This window comes from Cheilinus undulatus, linkage group 4, assembly GCF_018320785.1.
Source record: "Cheilinus undulatus linkage group 4, ASM1832078v1, whole genome shotgun sequence".
NCBI lineage: Eukaryota > Metazoa > Chordata > Actinopteri > Labriformes > Labridae > Cheilinus > Cheilinus undulatus.
In genome coordinates this window covers 28,912,469-28,938,361 of record NC_054868.1, presented here as the reverse complement: position 1 = coordinate 28,938,361, position 25,893 = coordinate 28,912,469, and the positions used below count along the sequence as shown (strand labels likewise).

Sequence of the window (25,893 nt, the reverse complement as noted above, 5' to 3'; positions counted from 1 at the left end):
AGTGATACACAAGTTTCACTTCTACCTACACCAATTGGATGCTGTTACTTTAATTTTCTTAGTTTTTGTCATGTTGCTTAAACTTTGGTTTGAATTGTGGTCCAGATCCCCTGAGTTTGTCTGCTCTGAAGTTATCAGTATGAGATTATTGACTAACATAGTGATATCACACTTTAGCTTCTATAAAGATCTTCTGGTAACAGAGGTGTGTAGCAGCTCATGACTTCTTTTCCTGTGTGGGAGGAGGTTTAAGCTTTATTAGATACAAATAAGAGGGTGGGGGGCTTTGATGAGAAAAAGGCCATGAACCCTGTTTTTACTGGTTTACACTTGCTTGCTTTCTTATTCTGTTCACACACCTTTTTATGTTTGCAGTTTAACTCAATCTTTTTCCATACTTTGTTTTTCTTTCCTGTCTGTTTTGTTGGAAAAATAAATATTTCTCCATAATCCCTTTTCTTCTTTTTCTCATACATAAATGTAACACTCCCTCATCTCTGTTACATCCTGACTGAACATAAACACACACACACTGCCATCCATGCGACCTCTGACAGCCCTCCGTCTGGGCAGCTTAGTGAGCGGTATCTTGAGCTCTAAGAGCCGTTCCTCACAGATGTCTGACTCAAGGCAGACTCCCACCTCCTCAGTTCAGAGTAAGTCGCTTCTCAGTGGGGGGAAGATGCCTTGTTTTTTCCCCCTCCTTTTACCCCATCATCGATAAACAAAAGTGTCATAATCCTGTGTTCAGATTATTTCCTGGGTGTTGATACAGTCTATAGTTTAAGGTTACTGGTTTCCAAATTCCCCAAACCACTGTTTTGACCCCTAAATATCTTCTCCCTCTGTCTAGTTTAATCTCCTGTATTTGAAATGAAGATGCCCTTCTACTTCTAAAAATATTCCCCTCTCCCTTTTCTAGCTCTCTTTTTGTCTGACTTATCTGAACTTTGACTCACACAGTGAAAAGCTAATTCACATACACCTTCATGCACACACACAGTTGTAGCTTATAGCTTTAAGGGCACTAAAGTAATGATTTTTTTATTTCTTCATTATTTAACATGTCATTTTGTTGCACAAATTGAGTAATTTTTTTAATATCCCCCAGCCTGCACCAATAACAATAAAGGTAACTGTCAACATTATTGAGTTAAAACTGCTTTTGTAGAAAGTACTTGCATCTGAGCATTGGTTTGTCTCTGTGAATTTTGAGCTTTGTTGGGTGAAAGGAATCGTGTCATCTTGCATTTTCCTGCCTGATATCACTATTAGTCATGGGAGGCTTTCTTCTTCTTTTTGTTTTGAAAGATATAAAAGAAAAGAAAACAGTGAATTAACCCTCTGAGTGCCTTCCATTTCTAATAAACTTTAAATCCTGCTAATTCATAGAGTAGAACCCATTTGAAGCTGATTTGATGTCAGATTTTCTTTACCTGCATTCAAACTTTACATTTTGCCTGAAATACTGAATACACCACTATCTCCTCATCCATCTTTGTTCATGATGTTGTTTTTTCACCCTGTGTTGTAGCCCGCAAACAGGAAATTATCAAAGTCACTGAACAGTTGATTGAGTCTATCAACAATGGAGACTTTGAGTCCTATGCGTAAGTTTCTCCATCCCTCAAACACTGCACAGATTATTGGTTATTTCCTGACATCCTTTACTGATTCTTTGCTCTGTTTGTGCTACACAGCAAGATTTGTGATCCTGGTCTAACTTCCTTTGAGCCTGAGGCCCTTGGAAACCTGGTGGAAGGACACGACTTCCATCGCTTTTACTTTGAAAATGGTGAGTACAAATATTACATCTGCTGAATAAAAACAGACCTAACAATCAAGGCAGCTTTGTGTGGTCCAGTGATGTCACACAATACAGTGCCTATAAAAAGTATTAATTCCCTTGGATGTTTTACCTCTAATTGATTTGATTTCATAAATCAATCATGGCCAATATAATCTGACACTTTAATATCCGAGTGATAACAAATTTTTTACAAAGTAATGTCAGTTAGAAATGTGTAATATGAAATAAGTAACTGCATAAATATTCACCCTCTTTAAAGTGAATGGCCTAATTCAACAGAGCTCCAACTAATTGGTGTTAGTAGTCTCACAATTAGTGAAATGGGGATCACCTGAGTGCAGTGAAAGTGTGTCAAGTGATTATAGTATAAAGACACCTATGCCTGGAAATTCCAGTCACTGGTTAATCAGTTTTCCTGGCTACCATTACACCATGAACACAAAAGTACACTCAAAGCAACTCAGAAAATAGGTTATTAAAAAGTTTGTCTGGATGGATAAAAACTTCCATAATCCAAGGCACTGAACATCCCCCAGAGTTCAGTTAAATCACTCAGCAAGAAATGGAGGGAAAATGGCATGTGTCTAAATCTGCCTAGATCGGCAGTCCTCACAAACTTAGTGACCGTGCAAGAAGGAGACTAGTGAGAGAGGCCACCAAGGCACCTATGACTACCCTGAAGGAGTTACAAGTTTCAGCAGCTGAGATGGGAGAGACTCTGCATACAACAACTGTTGCCCAGGCTATTCACCAGTCAAATTTTTATGGGAGATTGGCAAAGAGAAGCCACTGTTGAAGAAAACTCTTATCAAATCTCCACTTGCCAAAAAGCATGTAGGAGACTCCATGGTCAAGTAGAAGCAAGTTCTTTGGTGTGATGAAGCCAAAGTGGTGCTGCTTGGCTGTCAGACACAACGCTGTGTTTATCAGACATCGAGCACTGCACATCATCATGAGCACACCGTCCCCACTATGAAACACAGTGGTGGCAGCACAATGCACTGGGGATGCTTCTTGGCAGCTGGCCCTTGAAGGCTTGTAAAGGTAGAGGGTAAAATGCAAAATAAAGGAAAATCTAGGAAGATTGTTTTATTTGGTCTTCAGGAGAACTACAGCTTTGGGAGAAGATTTATTTTCCAGCAAGACATTGACCTGAAGAATACAGCAAAGCTGCGCACAGATGGTTGAAAGACAACAAGGTGCATGTCCTGGAGTGGCTGAGTCAAAGCCCAGACCTCAATCCAATAGAGAATTTGTGGTTGGACTTCACAAGGGCTGTTCACGCCCAATCCCTATGCAACACGACAGAGCTTCAGCAGTTTTGCAAAGAAGAATGGTATAAAATTGCAGTGTCCAGATATGCAAGCCTGATTGAGGCCTTGTACACACGTAGCTGAGTATTTTCTAAAGCGAATATCCCCCTTCATTCATTTTTAAAAATACTTTCATCCACACCTGATCGTTTACAAAAAAAAACCTCGTCCACACGTAACCGGCAAATCCGCCTTTAGATGCTGCTCTAAGCATGCCAAACCCATAGGTTGCAGTGTTTCCAAAATCTCCACTTTGGCTGGAGTTTTCAGAAAAGATAGTTTTTAATGACGTAAAACTGTGGTTTCGTGTGGATGACAGGCCTAAACGTATAAAAATATATGCGGTTTCCCAGATACCTGGCTACGTGTATGCAAGACCTGAGATTGATCCACCAGCCAAAAGTGTATTTACTAAGTAATGATTTGAAGGGCGTGAATATCTATGGTCTAACTTACTTTGCCTCACATATTTTTATTTAACTGACGTTTATTTGTAGAACTCTGTCTTCACTTTGACATTAAAGAGGGTTTTGGTAATTTTGTTTACCTTTATAGGCACTGCATATCATGGTTACAACATGAATTGGTAAACAAGTTTATTATCAGAGCAGTCACAGTGTCAAATGCTTGTTCATTCCTCTTCTGTCTTGAGTCATAGTAGTTCCTGTGGTTTGCCGTTTTCTTAATGGTGCAACCACAGAGTTGACTCTGACCAGAAGTATGTTAGACAAAAAAAATGTGGCCCTCAGAAGGATACGATTGTGTGTTAACTAAACAATGTCAGTCCGTTAAAGCTTTTCCAGGTGCTCTCACCATAAACAGAAGAATGTTATTAACATTTGTTTAGCGACTCATCCTAAATGATCTGAAGATTGAGTTGTTTGTTTCCTTTTAAGCACTTAGGAGGGAAAATTGATGTGTAATCCTTACCCAGAAGATGTTCCTCCCTCAGCATTTTTTCCCAGAAAATGGATATGTTTTAACCTCATTTCAACTTCTTGTATACAGCAAGGGTCACTAAGTTGGAATACCAGTTCCTAAGAATTTGGGCTGTTGTTTAATAAATCAAAATGAATGTGCTGATTTTCACTTTGATGGGAAGTAGCACAAAGACCAAAGACCAAATTTGGAAGATGAGAAATTCCATCATTTGTTGCATGCCATTTTAAATTTTCAGCCAGCTACACATTTCAAAAATGTTAAGAAAGTGGAAACAAAAGGCAGGGAAAGTGAACACAAAATAATAATGGTATCAGTGGAAATACTGGCAACGTGATTCAGTACAAAAAGAGCATCCTGGAGATGTTCTTGTCTCTGAGCTTTTTCCAATCAAGCATTGACCTTTAGTGTTTTGCAAACTGTCAGTTGCAAAAAGTCAAAATCTGTTCTGATTTATGCCTTACACAGTGTCCCATTTCTTAGATTTGTGATCATACCAATCATTAAATACCTGCAAAACTGTAGAACTGGATCAAGGTTGGTTAGACGGACAGACAGGCTTCATTGATCCCAAACGGGGAAATTATGGTGTTAAAGCAACAAGTAATCAAACCGATAAGGCAGAAGAAGAATCAATACACGGTAAATAAGCTCTGAAACTTATGTTGTAAATGTATAATTATGTGTACAAGCGGTAAGCGATTTAATATTACAAATAAAGTTTCCAATAAGGTAAAACAAAAATAAGCATGAAAATTAGAATTAAAATCAATAAACACTGGGTTTATTACTGTTGAAACTAGAATGTGAACATTGGTTGTCTGGAGGTAGAGAGGTAAATGTGTAAAAATAAGTGAACACCCTGATCACAGCTGCAGATGTCTCTCATATTTATTAGAACTGTTGTGTGTATTGCAGGGATTAGATATTTTAAGATGCATGTACACTATGCAAAGAAATATTATGAATATTAACAACCAACAAAAACTACTAACATACCAATAAAGTAATTTGAATGTTCATGATGAAATGTGCAAATTTAACAGAGCAGATGAGAAAGGTGTTTGAATGACACAAAGACTTGGGATGACAGGGTGGTAGTTCTCTGCTAGACAGAGGTGAGCTGTTATAGATTTATTGCCTTAGGCAGGACAGATTTCTTGTACCTGTCCTTGTGACAGCAGAGCTGCACCAGTCTGCTGGAGAAAGTGCTCTGCTGTTTGTCCAGCAGAGGGTGATAGGGGTTATCCAGATTCTCATTAACAAAAACGAACAAATAACTAAAAATAAAATAAAAACATTATTTAGTTTGAAAAAAAGAAAAACTACAACTGTTTAATGTGCTTACCAAACTAACCAAATTAAATCAAATTATGGACAGATTATCCTTAGTATAGGCTTTTACACTGGCATACTGACAGATACATCATTTATGAATCTGGCGTGATGAAACACATTATAGATGAGCTTGTTTATTGCAGAAGTTAGAGATGGCTTCTTTTCTTAAACATTATTTTTGAAATTCTTTAAGAACTTGTGAGTACCTTGGACACTGACTTAATGAATTATGCAAGAGTGGCATTCAGTTTGTGTGTGCACACAAGTGAATATTATGTATTTACACTTTAACCACATATCTTCAGTACCATACCTACTTTAACCTCTAGCATTACAGTGAATATGTCAGGCCACTCCTCTCCACTCCGCTCCGTTTCCCAGCCCAAGGCAAGGGAGTGCAAAATAGCCTGATTTGATGGTTAAGACTACACACAGTGGTAATTTTGGGTTTTGAGTTTTGTTCAAATTTGAATAAATCAAATGAAAAGTGAAGAATAGCTTTTTTTGGTGTCACCTGACAGGTACCCTATATTAAAAAAAAAACCCAAACACTAAAATGAATAAAAATGTCCCTTAAAAAAGCCTATGTGCAAAATAAAAACTTAATGCAACCAAAGAACAGCATTAAAGAATAATTAAAAAAAAAAATTAAGATTGTAAACAACAAGATTAAAAGAAACACAAATAAAGAACTAATGATATATTAAAAAATTAAGCCTAGCATAATTTCGTATGTTTTTAAAATATGACACATTTCTCACTATCCCTGCTTGCATTAATGCTGATGCGCTACACTGCTACTGCAGCTCCTGCTGCTGGCAAAGCTTAACCTCCTCCCCCCTAGCCTCCTCTTTTATGGCATAAAGCTTGTTGCACCCTCATATTCAGATTCATGCTACTGTGGATTAATTGGTGTCTAGCCATGCGCTCCCTGGAAAGTCAAAGCATGCTGATTGGAAAACCCAGGGAGCATCTTTTGAGTAAAGCTCTCTCTCTGCAAAGTATAAATTTAATAACCATTCTGTAGTGAAATGGTTAAATATATGACGAGTGTTCCTGACTGAACTATCATAATCTTGAGCCAGACCTAAAATCCAGTTCACTGTTGATGTAGCAAGGCTACGTTGCTGGTGTAATCACCAGCACCTTTCAGAAACTCCTTTTATGCAAAGATCTTCATGTTGATGAAGCTGCTGAAGCTGTGTTGGGTTTTTGAGGGGATTGAGGGAGATGAGGAAAGAGAGACAGGTAGAGACAAACAGAGAGTGAGTAAGATTTATGGCTGTCCAGGCTATACATTTATCTTAATTCTTATTTTCTTTCTTTAGGCTATAATGTGAATAATTATGGTAACATTATGTGTGGTATTAAGTATAACCATGACTGGACATTCTAATATTAGCTGTAAAAACCAAGATGATAATAAAATGGAGAGGACTGATAATGGTGGTTACCGCTGATGAAGTTGGGCTGCTGTTTAATTTATTTTAGCATTTATGATAATGATAATAGATGTAAGGCTGAATAATATATAAAGACCCAGATTTTTTGTGCACCATTTTATGTGTAAATGGTTCATTCATGAACATGGGTTAAATTGTTTCTTCAAATCACACAAAAAAAATTCCTCATAAACAAGACCATGGCTGAGATTATGACCCTTAGAGCAAAACAACACAAATGAATAATGACTGCTATAAATGGTAGAATGTCCCCAGTCTGGGTAAAGATAGTGCAGATAAACCAGATATGTCCTAGAAACCTCAATCACTTGGCAGGCCTGTGCTTGTCCACTATCCAACATCAACATATGGAGTCTTTTAGTTCTGCTTGTTTTTGTTTCAGTTAATACTCCTTCTAAGAAGGGGTCATTGTTTTGTTTTTGAGCTGTCATGCAGCTGTGTCTTCTTCCGTACTGTATGGGATATTAACTGAATTTTGCTCCATGTAATCAGTCTTGTGGTTTCTCTTCCAGCCCTATCCAAAGGGAATAAACCAGTGCACACCATCCTCCTGAACCCACATGTGCACCTCATTGGTGAGAATGCAGCGTGTATTGCCTATATCCGACTCACCCAGTACATGGATGGCGGCGGCATGCCTCGCACCATGCAGTCTGAGGAGACCCGTGTGTGGCACCGCCGAGAGGGCAAGTGGCAGAACATCCACTTCCACCGCTCCGGCTCTCCCAGCATCCCTTCCCAGTAAGAGATAGTAAGAGACACACAGCCACTTCCAGTAATTTAACTCCTTATGTGGTCAGTGTGGTCAGTACACTGTGACATCAGTGTTGGGTTTGATTAAAGAAGCAAACCAGCACCTCAGTTAGTGGGAGACATTGCAAAAAGTATAAACTGTCTTCTGCCTGGTGTCGAGTTACCCTCTTGAAGTGAACTAACAAAAAAGGAAATAGTTGTCTAAGCCAAACCACTTAGAAGCTTTTACAAAGAGTCCCTCCCTGTTGTGATAAATAATTACATGATTTTCAACAGATAGAATGGTGTCCATCCCATTTCTACAGGGCACCTGAGTCGCTTGCTTTCATCACTCACAGTAATTTTTGTAGCGAGCCACAGTTCTTTTGCCAAAAATGTGTAGTGCTTTAAAGTACTTGTTCACACACCAGCTTTTGGCTAGAAAGAAGCCAGTTTTCCCAGTTCTGTTCTGTTTGGAACAACCGCTGAGGCTAAGAGGGGCAAGAGAACGACAATAGATGAAGCTGAGGAGAGAAAAAGAGAGTGGCCAAGTGAGAAGGTCTACAAATGTAACTGCTGACAGTGTAAACATCCCTGCTGATAATATTCATGAAGATCGTCATGTCGCATTCAGCTGTGTCATTATCAGTGTCTATATTGTCTCATGTTAACACTTAACGAGGAGTTAAAATATCTAATTATTCTAAGTTATTTCTTAGGTTTGCATTAAAATAAATCCATCTTATGCTAGAAAATGACTTCATTCCCTTTCAATCTTCAAGTTAGCTTTATAAGCCAGCATGTAATGAATTATCATCTACAATACTCCTTTCTAGCCATGGACTATAGTTTTCATGGCAGCAGCTTTGAAAAAATAAACTGGATCAGTTATCACTTTGAACTTTAATATGAAAAAAAGTTAAAAAACAAAAAAGATGTGAGCTGTTCAGCAGCATTAAATGTAACAAGTAGCAAACAAATGATATGGCTTACACAGTCTCACTTATACATGATAGATCTAATATGGAAAAAATCCAGTGAAGATTTGAGTGGGGGTCTAAGAAAAATCTGGTTAAGAATTGCAGGCTCGTCAGCCTGCATGAAGGTATTGCACAGGTTTGTTTGATGTTGTTTGCTTGATGTGCACTTTTCTCTGCTCTTATTCAGTGCCTATAAAAAGGTTTCCCCTTTTATTGATTTTACAAATCAATCATGGTAAATATAATTTGGCTTTTTTGACAAAAAAAAAATCTTTGTCAAGTCAAAACAGATCTCTACAAAGTAATGTCAATTAAGCAAAATATGTAACGAAAAATAAGTAACTAGTTACATATTCATAATGATTGTAGTATGTAGTTTGAAGACAGCTATGTTTGGAAGTTCCAGTCGCTGGTTAACCAATATTCTTTGCTACCATTACACCATGAAGACAAAAGAACACAGTCAAATGGAAGAAAGTTTTTTGGGCTGATGGGAGCAAAATGGTGCTTTTGGGCTATCAGACAAGACCCTGTGTTTGACAGACACCAAAGACTGCACATCAGCACAAATGCACCATCCCCTCTGTGAAGAAAGGTGGTGGCAGCATCATGGCGGCTGGGCCTTGAAGGCCTGTAAACGTAGAGGGTAAAATGAATGCAGCAAAATAGAGAAAAATCCCGGAGGACAATCTTATTCAGTTTGCAAGAGAAGTACGGCTTTGGAGAAGATTAAGGGTGTACTCATACTAGGCCATCTGTACCGTGCCTGGGCCCATTTCAGCCTAAAGTCCAGTACGTTTGGCCAGTGTGAGTGCGAAGCATGGCACGCATCATGGCCCCGGCATGGATGCAAATGAAGGAGCACAAGCGCGGGAATGTGACGTAGCGTGAAGTTACAACAAGAGGACCCGCCTCAGAGAGCCCACCAGGCAGCAGCTGCATGCTAGAGACGGCAGGATCCCAGTCCAATCCACATTTCTGACCAGTTTCTGGCAAAGTCAGGCTTTAATGACTGTGAGAGGATTTTTAGGTTTGTAAAACAAAGCTTCTTCCCTTGTTTTAGCCATAAACAGCAGCTCACAGTATAACAAACACCTTTCATCCTCCGTGGGTAAAGGAGAGTGCCAAATAAGGGGACAAGTGTGTGCCGGGTTTAATCACACGGCTAATTTAACCTCTCTTATTAAAAAAACATAATTCCAAACTATCATCCACTGAAATAACTTACCTCTAATTCTATTTCATGTCACCAAGAAGTGAAAGTGGGATCTTGATCGTGGCATTTTCACCTCCAGCTCTCATCAGATGGTTAAAATTGCTCTCGTCATGGTATAAAAACAAAAAAAACTTTTAACTGAACATTTAATCCTGCTCTGGACACGTGAGAGCTTGTTTGGTGCATCAGGCATCCAGGATTACGCTGAGAAAAGGCAAAAACGAATGCCAAGGGGATTCAGATAGTATAAGGACACGCAGAGGAATGACTGTGGGGGCTCATATGAGTTAAAAAGTCCAGGTTTCATTCAGCAGAAGTGCCTGGAACTCTGAGCAGGCTCCAGATTATATGCTGTGAGCGATAATGCTCCACTATGAACTGCTTTCTCTCTCTCTCCTCACTGTGCTCTGTATAGTTAATGTAGCTGGTTCCAGGTCAGGGGAAATATACTGGTGTAAGATCAGATATCGTATAAATCTGTAACTATTTTACAGCCTAAAAAACAACACTTATGCATACTTAGTCATCAGTGGTGGATGCTTGTGTAATGAAGTCAGTGCGTGACTTATCCATGCCCAGGCTTGGATGCGTTGAGCAGTGTGAGTGTGGGCCAAAGGGGGGACAGGGGAGTGGGTCAAATGGGCTTCAGCACGGTTAGAGTACGGCACGGTACGGATGGCCTAGTGTGAGTACACCCTAATGTTTCAGTCAGACAATGACCCAATGCATACAGCGAAAGCTACACAGGAATGGTTTAAAGACAACAATGGAGTAAAATTGCAGTGTCCAGATATTCAAGCCTGATTGAGACTTATTCACACAGACTCAGTGCTGTGATTGCAGCCAAAGGTGCATCTACTAAATACTGGCTTTTTTTTTTTTGTCAAAAAAGCCTAGTTACATCGACCATGTTTGACTTCTAAATCAATAAATGGGTAACACATCCAGGGGGGTGAAAACTTTTTAAAGGTGCTGCTATTCTGTCTAGCGCTAAAGCTTGTTTATAAATTTAAATGTGCAAAATTTACATAAAACCCTGCACAGATGTTCGTGCAGTCTGAAGAATCTTAATCTTCTTGATTTCTGTTTTTACAGCAGCTGTTGTTTAACTCTCAGCAATCATGGATTTTCTAAATTCCTAGGGTTACAACTTAGACACAAGTGAGGAAAAGTTTGTACAATCTGATTCTTTGGGCAGAATAGAGATTCAGTTCTCTGTGTAACCCATCCATGTACAGTGTATTGATTATTTTCTCTCTCTCTTTCACAGTTAATGGAATATCAACATGTTGAAAAAACAAAAAGAAAAAAAAAAATCCCATCAGCAAATCTAGCGGGGCAGTCAACTAGCCAACCCATGACTCCCCGTGTGATCTTTGACCCTCCTATAAGGACATGACATCGCACAGGACAAGTATCAATATGTTTTACTGTTATGGCATTTTATTAATGGACATCATTCGAAACCACCGCCGGGTGGCTGCACACAGTATTTGGACATTATGAAACAAGCATATTGACAACATATTTTTTGTTTGTTTTTTAAGATGTTTTGGTATGCATTTTAAATATAAAATAGAGATGTTTAAAAATCTACTACTGTAACCTCTCCCAAAAATTAGTTCTGTATTTTTATGTGTATTTCTGTGTGTGCAATACAAAAAAAAAAACCTTTGGAAGATCAGAATGTTAAAATTAAGCTTGCTTTAGTTCTGGTGATGTATATACATTGTGATTGTTGATAAAAACAAAAACAAACATTGAAATTGCTATTCTTGCTAACAGAGGAATTAAGAGTTTAAGTAAAATCCAGTTTATGAGCTACATTTATGTTTGCTATGAGCTAAATCATACTGTTTGAACCGTACAATTTCAACCTATAATACTAATTTAAATGTAAAGAAAAGCAGAGCAGCTTACACTTTGCATTGAGATATGTTTGCCTTTATATCAGTGAATTAAGAAATAAGAGAATGTAGCATATATGTAATATATGAAAATCCAAGACTATTGTGTAGTGCATGGGGGGATTATTGTAAGTAAGATCATATGAAACTATAATATCTTATGTTTGATTTGTGAATCACTGACTTGTTTGTTTGCATTCGTTAATGTTGTGCATCAGTCCTGTCCCAAATGTTTCTAATGTCCTCCAGTATCATGGAACTGTTGTGAAAACAATAACATACTTATGGTTAACATCCAGCTTAAATATCAGAACCTCATATCTTAGAAGAGGAAAAATAAACTCCTGGTTGCCGAAGCACCCCTTGCATTTTTTATAAAAATGAGAAGCAAAGAAGCTCATTTTTCATAATGTTTGTACTTGTATTGTAGGACTGTATGTAGGGTTTCTGTTGTCATTTTATTCCTGTCATTTCCAGTGTGTTACTTCGCCAATTGCACAGAAAAGGTGGAGATGATGAAGATGGAGCAAAAGCACTACAGTGTCTACTTAGGAGGTGTTAACCTGGCGGTCTGGAAGCGTTGTGAAAGCGTTGGATTGAAGAGTGTTGCAGTCAGATGGAGGATGGTGTGACAGCAGCAAAGAAGAGTTGGACTGCAGAAAAAGTTGGGATGTCTTCCTTGACCATCAGTGCTTCTAACAGCCAGTGGTCTTTGAACCGCTGCAGGACAATGCCAGTGTCTTTGTCATCCTTACTGTTTGCTCTTTTCAATTGGTTGGTCTCTTTTTTAAGGGAAAAATATGATTAACATTTCTTTTGACGAAACGTATGATGTCAATGCAATGCACCACTCCTTACATGGTGTGTACCCGTTGCCAGCACGGCGATGGATGGCTTAACATGTTTATGAAATAAATAAATCAGCTCAAAGGTGTGATAATGAATGAGTTTTAACTTATTTTGTGTTGCTTGTTGATAATGGCCGAAGAGCATGGGTGAGAGATGAAGTAAATTATTTGATACATCCTTTATATTAATTCACTGTTCCAATATTGTAGAAAATAACCCTAAAATGGATTCAGTTGGGGCTTGCATGCAACAGAATTTATCTTCCCGAGGTGGCATTATACCAGCAGGTTGCCTCTAAGGGTTATATGTATCTAACTTTAGTATTCTAGCTGCTAAATGTTGTTGCTGAAATTATCAGAAGAAGATAAGGTTAGAAAATCAAACTGTTTGCATAGTAAGTTACAGCGAAACTTAACTGATAGCCCTGGCTCTTATTAACTTTGATATATTTTTGGGCTTCTTTTTTGTGCCTTCATTGGTAGAGAAGGACAGTGGACAGAATCAGAAACCAGGATGAGAGTGTGGAAGAGACATGCAGGGGAGGCCAGACCTGAACCCAGGCAGCCCACGTAAATGGCCATCTGCACCCCATGGCTTTTTTAATTTAACTTATAAAATTCCCCCTGCCTTTATTCAGGACAGGCCTAAATATGAGGCAGGTCTTTTAATTCATTCTACACAAAACTTGCTCAGCAAAGATGGGAAAGACTATACAGTTGCTTTTTTCATCAGAAATAAAGTTTTACTGTGTACAGTATTAGGGTTTTGATAAATGAACAAATCGTTTATTTTAACTTTAATTGTCAGAAAGCTCATAGTTGCCAAGCAGGTGCATCATGGAGAAGTAAGAGAGACCCCTGTAACATAAAAATAACCTCTGATGAGTGCTGTGCTGGCCTATTTGACCTTAAAACATATCAGAATGTCTTAGGAGTGTTGTTATAGCATTAAAATTTTATAACTAACATTTAATAATCCAAAGACCATACAAGCAGCAGATTTGCTGCTGAGATTTCTCCAGTACCTGTGACGTCCAGCTGAGGGCAGCATCTGCAACTGCCATAAATTTCCCCTGTTCAGATGTCAGATGAAATGGTGCAAATTAAGTCTTAACTACTCTGACAAAACTCTTTAAAGTTTCCTGAATTTACCTGGGTAAATTTTGATTTTGTCCTGAAATTTCCCTGCTTGCCCCCTAATATTTTACCCTCCATCCATCAACTGACAAACTGCAGGAAAACTTCCTGCTGAGAGGGACAAGTGTGAAAGCAAGTCAGGGGATTTTTCTGGACAGTATATGAAAAAGGCTCAACCCTTGTGCCCTGTTAAGACCACATTTTGTAAAGTCAATTAAAATGCAATAAAATTTTGATGGAACAATATTAAAATATTTTCTCTATTAAAGGGTTGTTAATAAATATATATCGTGATTTTTAAAATCAAATTAAAGATCCAACCCTTTTGATACCTATTTTGTTCAGAAATCTCAAACCTTCTGTGAAAAAATATACAAAAAATCGAACATTCTGATAACTATTATTTTATATATCATTATTTTCACTAGCTGACCAGTCTCAATGATAGACCATAACTTCAATTTGGTGAATAAATGCTTTTTCTTTTTGGAGTGTAATATTAAACAAATTATAACACATTTTACTGTTAACAGCAAATCTTTAAATGGTGAAATCCATGGAAATATTTGTCATGAATATTCTCTCTCTTTATTCATATACTATGAGGCTACATTCACACTGCATTCACACTGCATGTGTTAATACTTTTGCTTGGATCTAATTTTTTTTGTTTGGCTGTTCACACCATGGTCAAATTTCAAAAGATCAGATTTGTATCTGATTTAGTACCACATATCAAAATGTCAGATTCAGTGTGACTTACGCAGTTTACACGGTCAAAAAAGAAATCAGTTACAAGTCACATATGTGCAAATAAGTCAGATGTAGGTCACTTTTACGGCAGTTTGAATGTATCCTAAATATCAACTTCAGCTCTTATCTTGAGCAATACGTTTTTACTTTGAAGGGTGGCTGCACCTGCATAAACAAAAATCTCTGTCTCAGCATTGTTTACTTTTTTTCAGCTTGCAGTTGGCTGTGCTAGGAATTGTTATGGAAAAGCTGTGCATGTTGGAACTGCCAAAGGGGTCACAGGGGTCATGTTGATAAATACTATGTATTGAAGGGGTCTGGGAGTATTTTTGATCTCTGAACTACGATGATACATGAACAGATTGACTGAAGAGTGTTGTCTGGGGTAAACTTCTTGTTCTCTTGGTCCCTGTAACCATGAGAAAGCCTGTATATTCAAATGCATAGTTTCATGTGTATAATGTGTGTATATGGGTGGATGCATGGCATGCCTGTTTGTGCCAGTGGGTGTTTATGTGTGTATGTGATAGAGGGGTATTCAACCTGAAGCCCAGTCATCTGTTGCACACACACCTACACAGGCACTTACACACACACATGCATATGTTCTTATTTCTCCATGAAGACACAAGGTAGCAATCTCTGGAATCTATATCAGAGAAAATTACCCATTTTGTTTTTTATTTGTGACAATGGCCTGTTATCCTCATTTTTGACAGAAATTAAATAAAACCATGCGGTTTTTGGAATTTACATCTTAGGGCACATTTGTTCCTTTGTGGGAGACTATATGGAAGGCATTAACCAACCACGGATTAATATAAACATAAAATCTGAAGTCCTACCATCAAGATAAATGCATCACATGACCAAAAAAAAATCCTGAATTTATACTGTTACGGCCATGGAAGAAAAATATAGGTGTAGTGGATTATCATATAAAATCACCAAGCAGCTCGTTTCAGGACAGTCTGTTGTTAGCTGATGTCACTGCCTTCATTGAAAGGTAACAGCCAGCTACATGCTGTGTTTTTGTTCATTTGTGAGGTTAATTACAGATTTTTTTTTTTCACTTTGCAGGGACTTTAACTTCAGAGGCTTGCCAATCTACCTCCAAGGTCCGCCAGAAAGGTGACTGGGGAAGCCATAAAAGTGCAGCATATTGACATTTAAAAAAAAAAAAAACGCACACAACTACATGCATTCTTCTGCAAAGAAACAGGAAACCACAGGCTATATCATTCTTTACCTGTAGTTTTAAGAAAGGGTAAAAAAATGTGGTTATAATGGAAATTGAAAAAAAAAAAAGAAAGAAAAAAAAAGAAAAAAATTTAATAAAAAACACATTCTCCCCAAATATCATGACCGGGGACTAATCGCAGCCAAAGTTATCCCAAAAATAAAACTCAGCACTAAAAAAACATCTTAGCAGGGCACAAGGGTCAAGTGTTTTTAAATCTTTTATGGTTTAATTACAGCTACAAACGTCATATTTTGTAAGTCTGCTTGTAAATCAGCAGCCCTAATGCATCAAATATAACACGACACAAAACTTTACATTTGTAAATTTTTATTCTCTATCAGCCATAGACACACTTCAGCCATTTTATTTTTGTCTCTTTGAATTTTGATACAGTAATACATGCCCTTATAGATATTTATATATGCATTGTATATGTATATAACTGTCATCATCACAGAAAAGGGATGCTGATTCTTAAAATTAAAAGCATACCTGTCACAGTGAACTTCCACTAGTTTGCATTTTACATTTTTCTAAATCACAAAAGTAAACAGTGAGAGTTAAATAATAAATACATTACATGTTGTAGATACAGTAGCAATGCTCAGAGCAGTGAATAATGATATATTTAAGCTCTCCACCTGCCTCATTACGTGTATCTGGTGTATCGTTTACCATGTATTTATGATCCGTCACACCAAAATATGACGGTGTACCTCAGACCGTGTGCACAAAAAGCATGGAGGTGATCCGTCCCGACATTCAGGAGTGCAAAGGTGTAAAATATGTTTCTTCAGTTTGCTGACTGAAACGACACACTCTTCCACTCATACACACACAGCACCGAAGAAAAACAACTGGTCCAACACATTCTCTTTCAAACTGATAATTCTACATTAAATAAAGCAGAAGAAAAAAAAAACAATCACCTTACCACAAATCTTAGTTCATGACTCCCCGAAGCGACTGTGACAACCTTATTCACCATCGCCACAACCTTCACAAAAAAAAGGTCTCAATCATATTCAAAGAAAAAACATGTACAAGGAAAATAACTTCTAAAAACTCCATTATTTAACAGAGTTTAAAACAGCTAAACAACACTGATAATACCCTCTTTAAACAAACTTACAATGCTGAAATTAACACATGCATGGACTCACGTACTATAGACATTCAACATTCACACATCATGAGTCAGTTTGGACATTTTAAGAGAAATTTAAACAGAAAAGAAATCAACATAAAAACACACAGAGACAGACACAGAGAGGCAGAGAAGGGCAATCCATAGAACTACAAAGCAGTCAAAGCAAGGATCAAAATGACAGATTTTGATTAGTCATGCCTGCTCTACTTCACATGAGTGATTATTAATTCCTAGGCTACTGATGTCATTAATGTCTAGATTATAGATAATATATAATTCCAGAGGATGGGTAACACATAGCCTACACAAAACACAGCAGCAGCAGCATCAGCAGTTAAATTCAGTGTCGATACAGTCAGGTTTTCTCTGTGTGACATCTTCACCACCTGAATCCAAAGAGTAAACCAGGCTAGTACATTGAGTGAGACAGTTGTCTGGGTGAGGAATATCTTTCTGTGAGAGGCAGTGCAGTGTGGGATACTGTCTTTTAAAGTCCAAGCAACGACTTGTAGAGTAATACCAGTATTTTGAACATGAAGTGGGCCTTACCCCCAGGAGGTTTGTGAGTTATTCTATGTAAATAGTGTTCCTCTGTGTCTTTTTTTATGTTGTTGTTGACCACAGCATCAAGACAAAAAAGACAATTCTGAAAGCAAAAATTAATCAGGAAAACAACAGAAGGCTTTCTTTGGTCACAAAAAAGGCAAAACAACATCAGAACATGAAAAGGAAATCATCAGAACATTAATTTAGCTTAGGAAGACTGCTCCAAAGTGTGAACAAAAACATCATCTTCCAGGACTTGAATGGGAAGACTGTGGTAGCTTTGAGGTGCCATGGAGCACACTGGGATTGCATGTGGCTAATGCATAGGATTAGTGAGGGGGCTTTAGCATGGGCAGAGCCAGGGGAGTCATGGAGAGAGCGATACACATTCTTCTACTCCTCCTCCTCATCTCTATCCTCGTCGGTGTTCTCCTCCTCTTCTTCTTCTTTGTCTTCTTTGCAGTAGTGGTGAAACAGCTGGTGTAGATGCTGCTGGAGATCGTGTGTTTTTGACCCTTTTCTGTGGTTGCCCACATGCTTGAGAAGGACGTGTTTGTGCTGCCCAGCTCCCTTCACCACTGTTTGTCTGAGAGTGCGACCTTTATGCATGTGGGCCCTTGAGTGGTAGAAACAAAGAGGAAGACAGATCAGCACCCAGTATAAAAACCCAAACACGTTGCATGCGATAAACTTTACTATATGATACGGTAGTGAAACAATACTTTGACAAGTATATCATGCTTTTAGATGATGCATTCAAATTTGATGTATGTGTTGATTCGTGAAAACTACTTTCTTGCTATATAAACCTGGAGACTCCCTTGGCTCTCTGCTCTCACTCTGCGAGTGTTTGCAGTCGTACAACAAAACAATCCAGTAGAGGACAGCTGCACCACAAACCATGTACCACAACGCTGAAAGTCAGTGTGTCTTTCAAGTGTGTCATGGGACTTGAAATTTGTGTCTAACTCATTGCACATTGTACAGTTATTGATGAATGAAGCCTAGTGCTCTTTGGCATTAATTCTCCACACCAATTATAAATCTCATCACCATCAAAACAGTGTTATCTCTTTGGATACAGTTGAAAAAAAAATGAACAAAAAGGTACTGTGCAAGTTAAGTCTTGTGTATTTTTTAAAAACCCTGATGCTATTAAAAACAAATGAACATGTCATTAAGTATCTTGGGAATAATTTACTCATAATTTCAATATCAAAAATTATGTTAATGGTTTTTATTTGTTGTAAATGACTCCTTGAGGCCCATTAGTATTACCATATTTGTATATATATACTATTCACTGACAGAACAAAACCTTGATGTACAATATAGCACTCTAGTGTTGGCAATGCAAAGCCACAGGACTCATCAATCAAATCAGTTTTCTTAAGAAATTCTCTGTTAATAAATCAAACGGCATGAACACAACAAGAGGCAGACTGTCTTAGTATTCACTCTAGAAAAACAAAGCCATCAATGTCTTGGGTTTGTTGTATGACATCTTAGTGGTTAATGAAGTCAGCATTAGCAAACATTAGTCAGTATTAGTCAAAAACCTTTTACATCGATGAGAATGCAAAAAACACTCCAAATACAAGCAGTCCAACACATTTACACGCATTCAAACAGAGGCACTCAAGCTCTCACACACCTCCTGACCACAGTTCCATCTTCTTTGACAGTCTGTCTTTCTACCACATGAGGGAGCTCTGCTCCACTAAAACCACTTATATAACCAAGAGCCTGATGGCAGGAAAAGGGGGAAACAGAATTGACCAGTTTACCCAATTATAAAATCAGAAAATACTTTTTTTTTTTCCTAACACAAGGATAAAAGTTAAATTATAATTAAATAAAATCCTTAGACATACTTAGTATCAAAAAGTATGTCCCAACTTCTCATTCAGGGTAAATGAATGATATAGAAATACATAAACAAACCTGTTTGAAGTCATCTTTAGCTGAGGGGAGGTCAGAGGCCAGAGATTGATCCCCATGGTGTGTCATTGTCCTCTCCCCCTTGAGCACTGTCGTCCTCTCCGTGTGTCGGACCTTCCCACCTTCTGCAGTCTCTTCCTTTGATGCTGAGAACCCTTCAGCAAATGTTACCTAATCCAATAAAAGAGCTAGCTTAGCTTTTTCACTGAGAGTTTTTGTACTACTGATATAAAACTGATTTCTGTTCAACAGTTTATAAGACTATGAAGTTAACACGGATATAACATTAAGTACTCAAACCTCTGTGTGGTCTCCCTCACTCTTCAGTACAGTCCGCTTCACCACCTTTGAGTATCCGTCTCCCTCCGCCATACTGATGGACTGCTGGGGAGCTCCTTCGATTGAAACCTCTTCATGCTCCAAACCATCTACGGATACGCACTTCCGAACAATTTTCCGGGTAACCTAAATGAAAGAGCAGGAGAACAAAAAAGTTGGTGAAAAACTGTTTAAATCAGTGTCTCTCAACTGAAGGGTTGGGACCCACAAATGGGTTGTGGAGCTGTTTTACGTGAGTAAAAAATGTGTACCAGGAAAAAAAAGGTGGTGGAATGTCTCTGATGTACAAAAGCCCCAAGTAGACATTCAGCCATATATTTTAATGTACTCTATTTTGCCATGATGATGAGTAAATTTTGGCTATTTTCAAAAGATCTAGGCTTAGTTATCTCATCTTTTTTAATATTTGATAAATAAATTTGAGTGGTTGAAAATTTTCAAGAATTTGGGTTGAGATTTCTCATTAAGGAGGTGGTGGTGGGTCCTCAGGCTAGCCCAGTTGAGAACCACTGCTTTAAAGGATAGTAACAACCAAGTTTTGATACAAAGAAAAATCTAGACACCAATGTTTTGTGTAAAAAAAAAGGTCCACAATGCAACAAAATTATTAGAAACCCCCCTTTATTGAGTTAAGTTGTGCTGACTGCTGATGCAACCTGTTTATATGCCCCATCTTTATGAAATCTTTACCTTTTTGACCACAACATGTCCATTTTCGTCCTTGTACTTCTCTTCAGTCACTGACTGAGTGGGGAGATTGGGCATTTCATCACCCTGTAGGAGAACCGAACAATGATCAGGACAACTATTTGGGTGTCATGTTAACAGGTTTAATTCTGCACTTCACATGTAAACCCAAACACAGTAGAAACAAATCATATTTGTTAAAAGATATTTTTCTGTGAAACAAAAGATAGTTAGGGGTACAGGAGACACAGTTGCATTCTCAGGGTTAAGAGGTTACAGTAGGTAGACAAACAAAACAACAATCACAGCAGCATGAAAGACCTGGACAAGGTTCAGCCATGTATGCAAATCAAGTGGCAGGTTTCTCATAAACCCTAGAAACATCTTCAAACCAATTTCTTACCCATTCTGGTGTAACTTAAGTTTGTTAGATGGTAGACAACACATCAGAGATCAAGCCTTGTTAAAGTAGCGCTCCGGAGGTCAAATCCTACACACTCTTTTAAAATGCCACCATTCATGCTAAATCAGTTACCTGAATGACAACTCTCCTTCGCACTATTCTCGTGGTCAAAAATTCCTCATCTGAACTTTCAGACATTGATCCGAGCTCTGCGATGATCTCCTGACCGGTTGATACAAATCCGTTTAAGAAAATGAACAACAATAAATGAAGTCTGTGTTTGCAGCAAAGCAAGCAGTGAGTGAGCAGAGTGGTATGGTGCACTTTCCACTGATTTAGATTTTTAGTTACTGTGATCATCTTACAATGGAGAGTACAACATGGCAGTCTGTGACTTGGAGAAAATCAAACCATGCTTGTTTTAAACTAAGGAACTAAAACATTGGAAAAACACTGAGCTTTTGTTGTTTGTTAGAGTGATACAGTTGGCAAGAGAAAACTTGGTGACATGCTGAGCAAGGACTGGTTAAATCTGAAACAACAAACAAAATAAGGGTTAGGAGGGTTCTAGATCCCATCCATGTAGCTGCAGGGTTAGCAGTCATTCTTTTCTGAAGCAGTACTTGGTTAAGCTTAGTTCTGGGAAAAGCTTGCAGGTTGGGGTGGTTTACCAAATTTCATCTTACCCTTGTCAGACATGTATCAGCATCAAATGTGCCAATTTTAGCAACAGGAGGCGGTTGAGCAGTCTCACATAGGCTGAATTCTTCATCTGATTCCTCTGAATAGCACAGTAATTCTTTGCTCTCTTCATCTACATTATGAGGTGGTTCAGGGAGGAAAGGGGCATCCTCATAATCCTCACTTCCAGAGGACAAAAGGACTCTTCGATTCAACTTTTCTGGAAAAGAATGGCGGAGATGTCTCTGGGACTGATCTGCCTTTAACCAGATATTTGCATCTGGTTCATCAGGCTCTGAAAAGTCTGAGGCTGCTTGTCTGCAGTCAAAGAACGGCTCAGGGTCAGAGTATTCAAAAGTTGGGCTGTGTGTGCCTTTATGTACAACTTCTGAATACTCTGGAGGCTTGTCAGTGTAGTTTTCTGTGGTTGAAGTGGACTCAGCATTCTCAAGTGAGCTGTTACTCCCCTCATCAATGGTAGAGAATGCCATCACTGCGTCAGGTCGGTTTGACATGGGCTCAATGATGAAGCACTCAAAGTGAACTGGACTGGGAGAGTCTTCTGAAAGCCGTCCACTAGTCTGTGACCTTAACTCATCTGGGGGTGTCTCCAAATGTCCTTGGGAGGAGAATGGTAACAGTTCCTCAAAACAGAAATGCCTGACATTTTCAACTGTGTCTGGAGTCAAATCTGAAAGAGACTGGGAAGAAATCTTTTCACTTTGTGTAGATTCAACAAAGGTTGCCTTCTCAGGCCTGGAGTCATCAGTTAATGAAGCAGATTCAGCTCTTGGACTTTGCTGAATGTCAGTTTTAGTATCTTCATGATAAAGGTAAGGTAGATGATCCTCTGATGTTTTACACTGAGCCTTCATAGATTCTCTGGGTAAAGATAGGGCAGAAAATTTGTCAGTGTCGTTATTTCGGGTAGGACTGGTCTCTGCATACTCAGGTGCAGGTGACATGTGACTCTCATCATCAGAGGTAGATGAAGTCGTTTCTTCTTTTGATTGAAGTGAAATAGTCTGCGAGTCCAAACACTCATAGTCCGCATTGACTGGAGACAGCCTTTCTTCTGAAAACTGTCTACTGATTCTTGGCCGAGCCTCATCTGGGGGTGTCTCTGAACTCTCTCCAGAGGAAGATGATGGCAGCATTTCCTCAAAGCAGAAATGTCTTACATGTTTAACAGTTTGTGGAGTCAAATCAGAAAAAGTCTGAGAGGATAAATCTTCACTTTGGGTAGATTCAACAGAAACTGCCTTCCCCAAATGAGCAAGAACATCTTGGTTACTTTGGGTTGATACTTCATCTGCTGCTCCCCTTGAGTCATTAGTTACCAAAGCTGATTCTTCTTGACTTTGTAGGATGTCTGATGAAAAATTTTCTTTGCCAAGTATATTCAACTGTTCCTTAGCTGTTTCTAACAGGCTTTTTGCAGAATCTCTGGGTAAAGATTTCATGGAAATTTTGTCAGTATAGTCATCATTGGTAGAAGAGGTCTCTGCATACTCTGGTGAGATGTGACTGCCCTCATCAGTGGTAGATAAAGGCATCTCTGCTCTGGGTTGGACTGAAATGGGCTGAGCGTCTAAACACTCTGGGTCATTTGGAGTCAGAGCTTTCTCAGAAAACAGTTCACAGGTTTGAGGCTTTTTTTTCTCATCTGTGGGTGTCTCAAAGTTTTCTTGGGAGGCAACTGGCAGAATTTCCTCAAAGCAGAAATGTCTAACATGTTTAACCATTTCTGGAGTCAAATCAGAAAGAGACTGGGGATGAATGTTTTCGCTTTGAGTAGATTCAACAGAAGAAGCCTGTCCGAAATGTGTCAGGTCAATTTGGATACTCTGTATTGATGCTTCCTCCGTCACACCCCTACAGTTGAGGCTTGATTCAGCAGGATCAACCTCCTGACTTGATAGCGTATCAGATGTGGAGTTATCTTCACAAAGATAAGTTTGATGTTCTTCAGGTATTTCAGGCTGACTCTCTGCAGGTACTCCAGGTAAGGTTGCTGAAGAAAATGTACCTGTAGCATTCTCTTCAGATTTCCAGGACTGGAAATTGTCTTCAGGAAAACTTAAGTTTATTGATGGTTCAGTCCCTTCAAAACATAGGTCGGTGGATTTTTCAACTGGAACCATCTCAGCAGGGGATAAATATCTATCTTTGGAGTGGCTTGATTGAAAACTTGGGATTACTTCAGGTTCAACTTGAATGAACATTGGAATATGTGCAGGCTGTTTGTGGTCTTCATTTGTCGCAAGGTGAGTAGTTGATGACGTACTTACTCTTAAGACATCACTAACCTCTGGTGGACAATGATCTTCAGATGACAGGTCACTGAAATTGTAAATTTGATCCTCCTCGTGGATCCTATCGCTGGATCCTGATAGATGGGGGTCAAGTGACTCTGGTCTAAACTTAAGTTTCATCTCTTCCAGGTCTGAAAGCAACTGGTCAAGCTGAGGGGACTCAGACTCTGGTGAATTTTTAGTGGAATCATCAGGCAGGACAATCTGGTCATCTTGGCAGACTCCATGGGTTGGATGAAGTGAGTCGGGGATTACTGAGCTTTGTTTGGCTGGGTCACAAATTTTGCTTTGTGAGGGTGGTGACAGCAAATGATATTGTTGCTGACTTGAGCAACTTTGCTCGGTCAGTGTGATTTGAGATGGTTTTTGTCTAATGTCAAAAATACCTGACTTTGGAAATTCTACTTTTTCAGTGGAAAGTGCCTTTAAATCATTTGATAAGGATTGTGTTTCAGTTGAAACAACCTGACTCCATCCTAAATAATCATCTCTTTGTTTTGATGAAGATTCTGAGAGATTTGTCCTAGAAGATGCTGTTGATACCTGAAAGAAATGGTACAATGCAATGGAAAAGTTATGAATATATGTGATTTAAGTATTGAAATGAGATGCAAATTCACTCATGCATTTGTCAATGACAGGATCTGGATTTAACAATGAGACGAGTCTTATCCATTCTTCTATTCTTCTAAAGTTCACTTGTAGCCCCGGTTGCATTTGGTCATTGCAGTTGTAAATCATACATTTACATGAAATTATCTTTAAGACCAGATACAATTAAGAAAGTTACACACAAATACATCAGCAAAGTAAATATTTTTACAGTAATATAAACAGGGCACAAATGAACTTTACGCAATGAAGGGTGGCATGCATAATTTATGACTTGTTCCAAATGGTTGGAACAAAAGGGCAGGAAGCCTCTCACCATAACAAAGCTAAACCCACCAGTTGTTGTCATAGTCAAAGAATACTATTTTTCTAATGCAGATCTGATCTTGAAGATCCCAAAACTGAATAACAGGTATATGACCACAGCCAAGAGACAACCCCCTTCTTTGAAAATATTGTATTGTTTTGTCAAAGATGATACACTGCTGCACTTTTTGAGAATAATGAAACATTGTTATGTCAGGAAAACTGAGGGGTTTAATGGACTTTTATGTATCTGTGGTTGGTTTTCTCATCTGTTAATATACAGTGAGACTGTTCCTTACAAAAAGGAAGGAAAAGGGAAGAGCACATATGTGCCTCTAGCTATAGCAAGAAAACTAGTTGGTTTAGGCTTTCAAACCTGTAAAGCACAGTTCAAAGTATGATCAATGTGGCAAGTTAAAAAATAATTAAGATGCATGACTCTCCTGTGGCTTGAAGGGGTCAGTTAAGGCAGTTTTGTGAGTATCGCTAAGTTTATTAGTGAGCTCTGTATCAGTACAGCTCATGAGACATTTCATAACAGGACAAGAAGCCCATGTAGCAAAAACAGGCCAATCCTCAATTTCTGAAAGCTCACGAGGTTCATGGACAGTTACTTTCTGCTCTAGTTCAAACATGCCACAGCAAGACAGTGAAGCTGTATGTGTTATTAGTCAAAACTTATGGCAAAAGTTCCACATTCACTGTTTATTTATTGCCATGTTTATTACTCTTGAAGCAACACTGCATTCACAGCGTAGAAAGAGCTTGCTCTATCTTACCGATACTGAGGAACTTGAACTCTTGACATCGCTCAGGGATTTTCCTTTCATGTTCTCTGAAAACAGTTCTTGGGCTTGTGTTGTTTTAAATTATGATTCGGAGTTTGTCCACATATGTTGTGTTTTTATACTGTACATCGAAAGCCTCCTCCAGAAAGACAGCATGATGATATTTGGATGTTTGTTCTACAAATGGCTTATGACCTAACTCTCTGCAAATCCTGTATGGTATGGCCTGATCTAATCTTGATTCTTTCATGTCTGAAGAGAAGGCTTGACTTAAAAAAACTGGTCGGTCGTGTTTACAACAGGTGGTATGGTTCCATCATTGAAAGTTTCATGTACTGATAGCATTTCAGGATGTACAGTGCTTAACAAATTTATTAGACCACCACCCAAAGTAAGGTTTATGCCACAGCTGCCATAAATTAACAGCATTGGTAATTACCAAAATC

The 25,893-nt window shown here is 38.5% G+C and overlaps 3 protein-coding genes across 20 annotated transcripts in view; 1 reads left to right on the top strand and 2 right to left on the bottom strand.

Moving 5' to 3' along the window:
• camk2d2 (calcium/calmodulin-dependent protein kinase (CaM kinase) II delta 2) overlaps positions 1-12,632 on the top strand; it is a 69,423-nt gene extending 56,791 nt beyond the window's left edge. For 4 of the 18 annotated variants that reach the window (XR_005991827.1, XR_005991822.1, XR_005991826.1 and 1 more), the window contains 7 exons: positions 1,112-1,132; positions 1,535-1,610; positions 1,701-1,795; positions 7,376-7,604; positions 8,612-8,700; positions 10,887-10,952; positions 11,062-12,632. Coding sequence is in view for 6 of the 18 variants with exons in the window: in XM_041785986.1 (XP_041641920.1) it covers positions 1,112-1,132; positions 1,535-1,610; positions 1,701-1,795; positions 7,376-7,604; positions 11,062-11,065 (425 nt within the window). In the remaining 12 variants the exon portion in view is untranslated. Of the gene's footprint in view, positions 1-1,111; positions 1,133-1,534; positions 1,611-1,700; positions 1,796-7,375; positions 7,615-8,611; positions 8,712-10,886; positions 10,953-11,061 lie in introns of all 18 variants that reach the window. The other 14 variants (XR_005991829.1, XR_005991825.1, XR_005991828.1 and 11 more) reach the window with 8 other exon arrangements.
• Positions 12,633-16,033: 3,401 nt separating this feature from the next.
• Positions 16,034-25,893, bottom strand: part of ank2a (ankyrin 2a, neuronal) — a 113,394-nt gene continuing 103,534 nt past the window's right edge. The window contains exons 45-49 of the mRNA XM_041784086.1: positions 20,346-20,429; positions 19,617-19,781; positions 19,320-19,487; positions 19,030-19,121; positions 16,034-17,991 (exon numbers count right to left, since the gene is read on the bottom strand). Coding sequence (XP_041640020.1) covers positions 17,769-17,991; positions 19,030-19,121; positions 19,320-19,487; positions 19,617-19,781; positions 20,346-20,429 — 732 coding nt within the window. The 3' untranslated portion in view covers positions 16,034-17,768. The remainder of the gene's footprint in view (positions 17,992-19,029; positions 19,122-19,319; positions 19,488-19,616; positions 19,782-20,345; positions 20,430-25,893) is intronic.
• LOC121508985 (claspin-like) lies at positions 21,058-25,872 on the bottom strand. The gene is made up of 2 exons (XM_041786142.1): positions 25,439-25,872; positions 21,058-24,284 (listed from the first exon to the last, which is right to left on the bottom strand). The coding sequence occupies exons 1-2, from the start codon at positions 25,487-25,489 to the stop codon at positions 21,423-21,425; spliced, it is 2,913 nt and encodes a 970-aa protein (XP_041642076.1). The 5' UTR covers positions 25,490-25,872; the 3' UTR covers positions 21,058-21,422.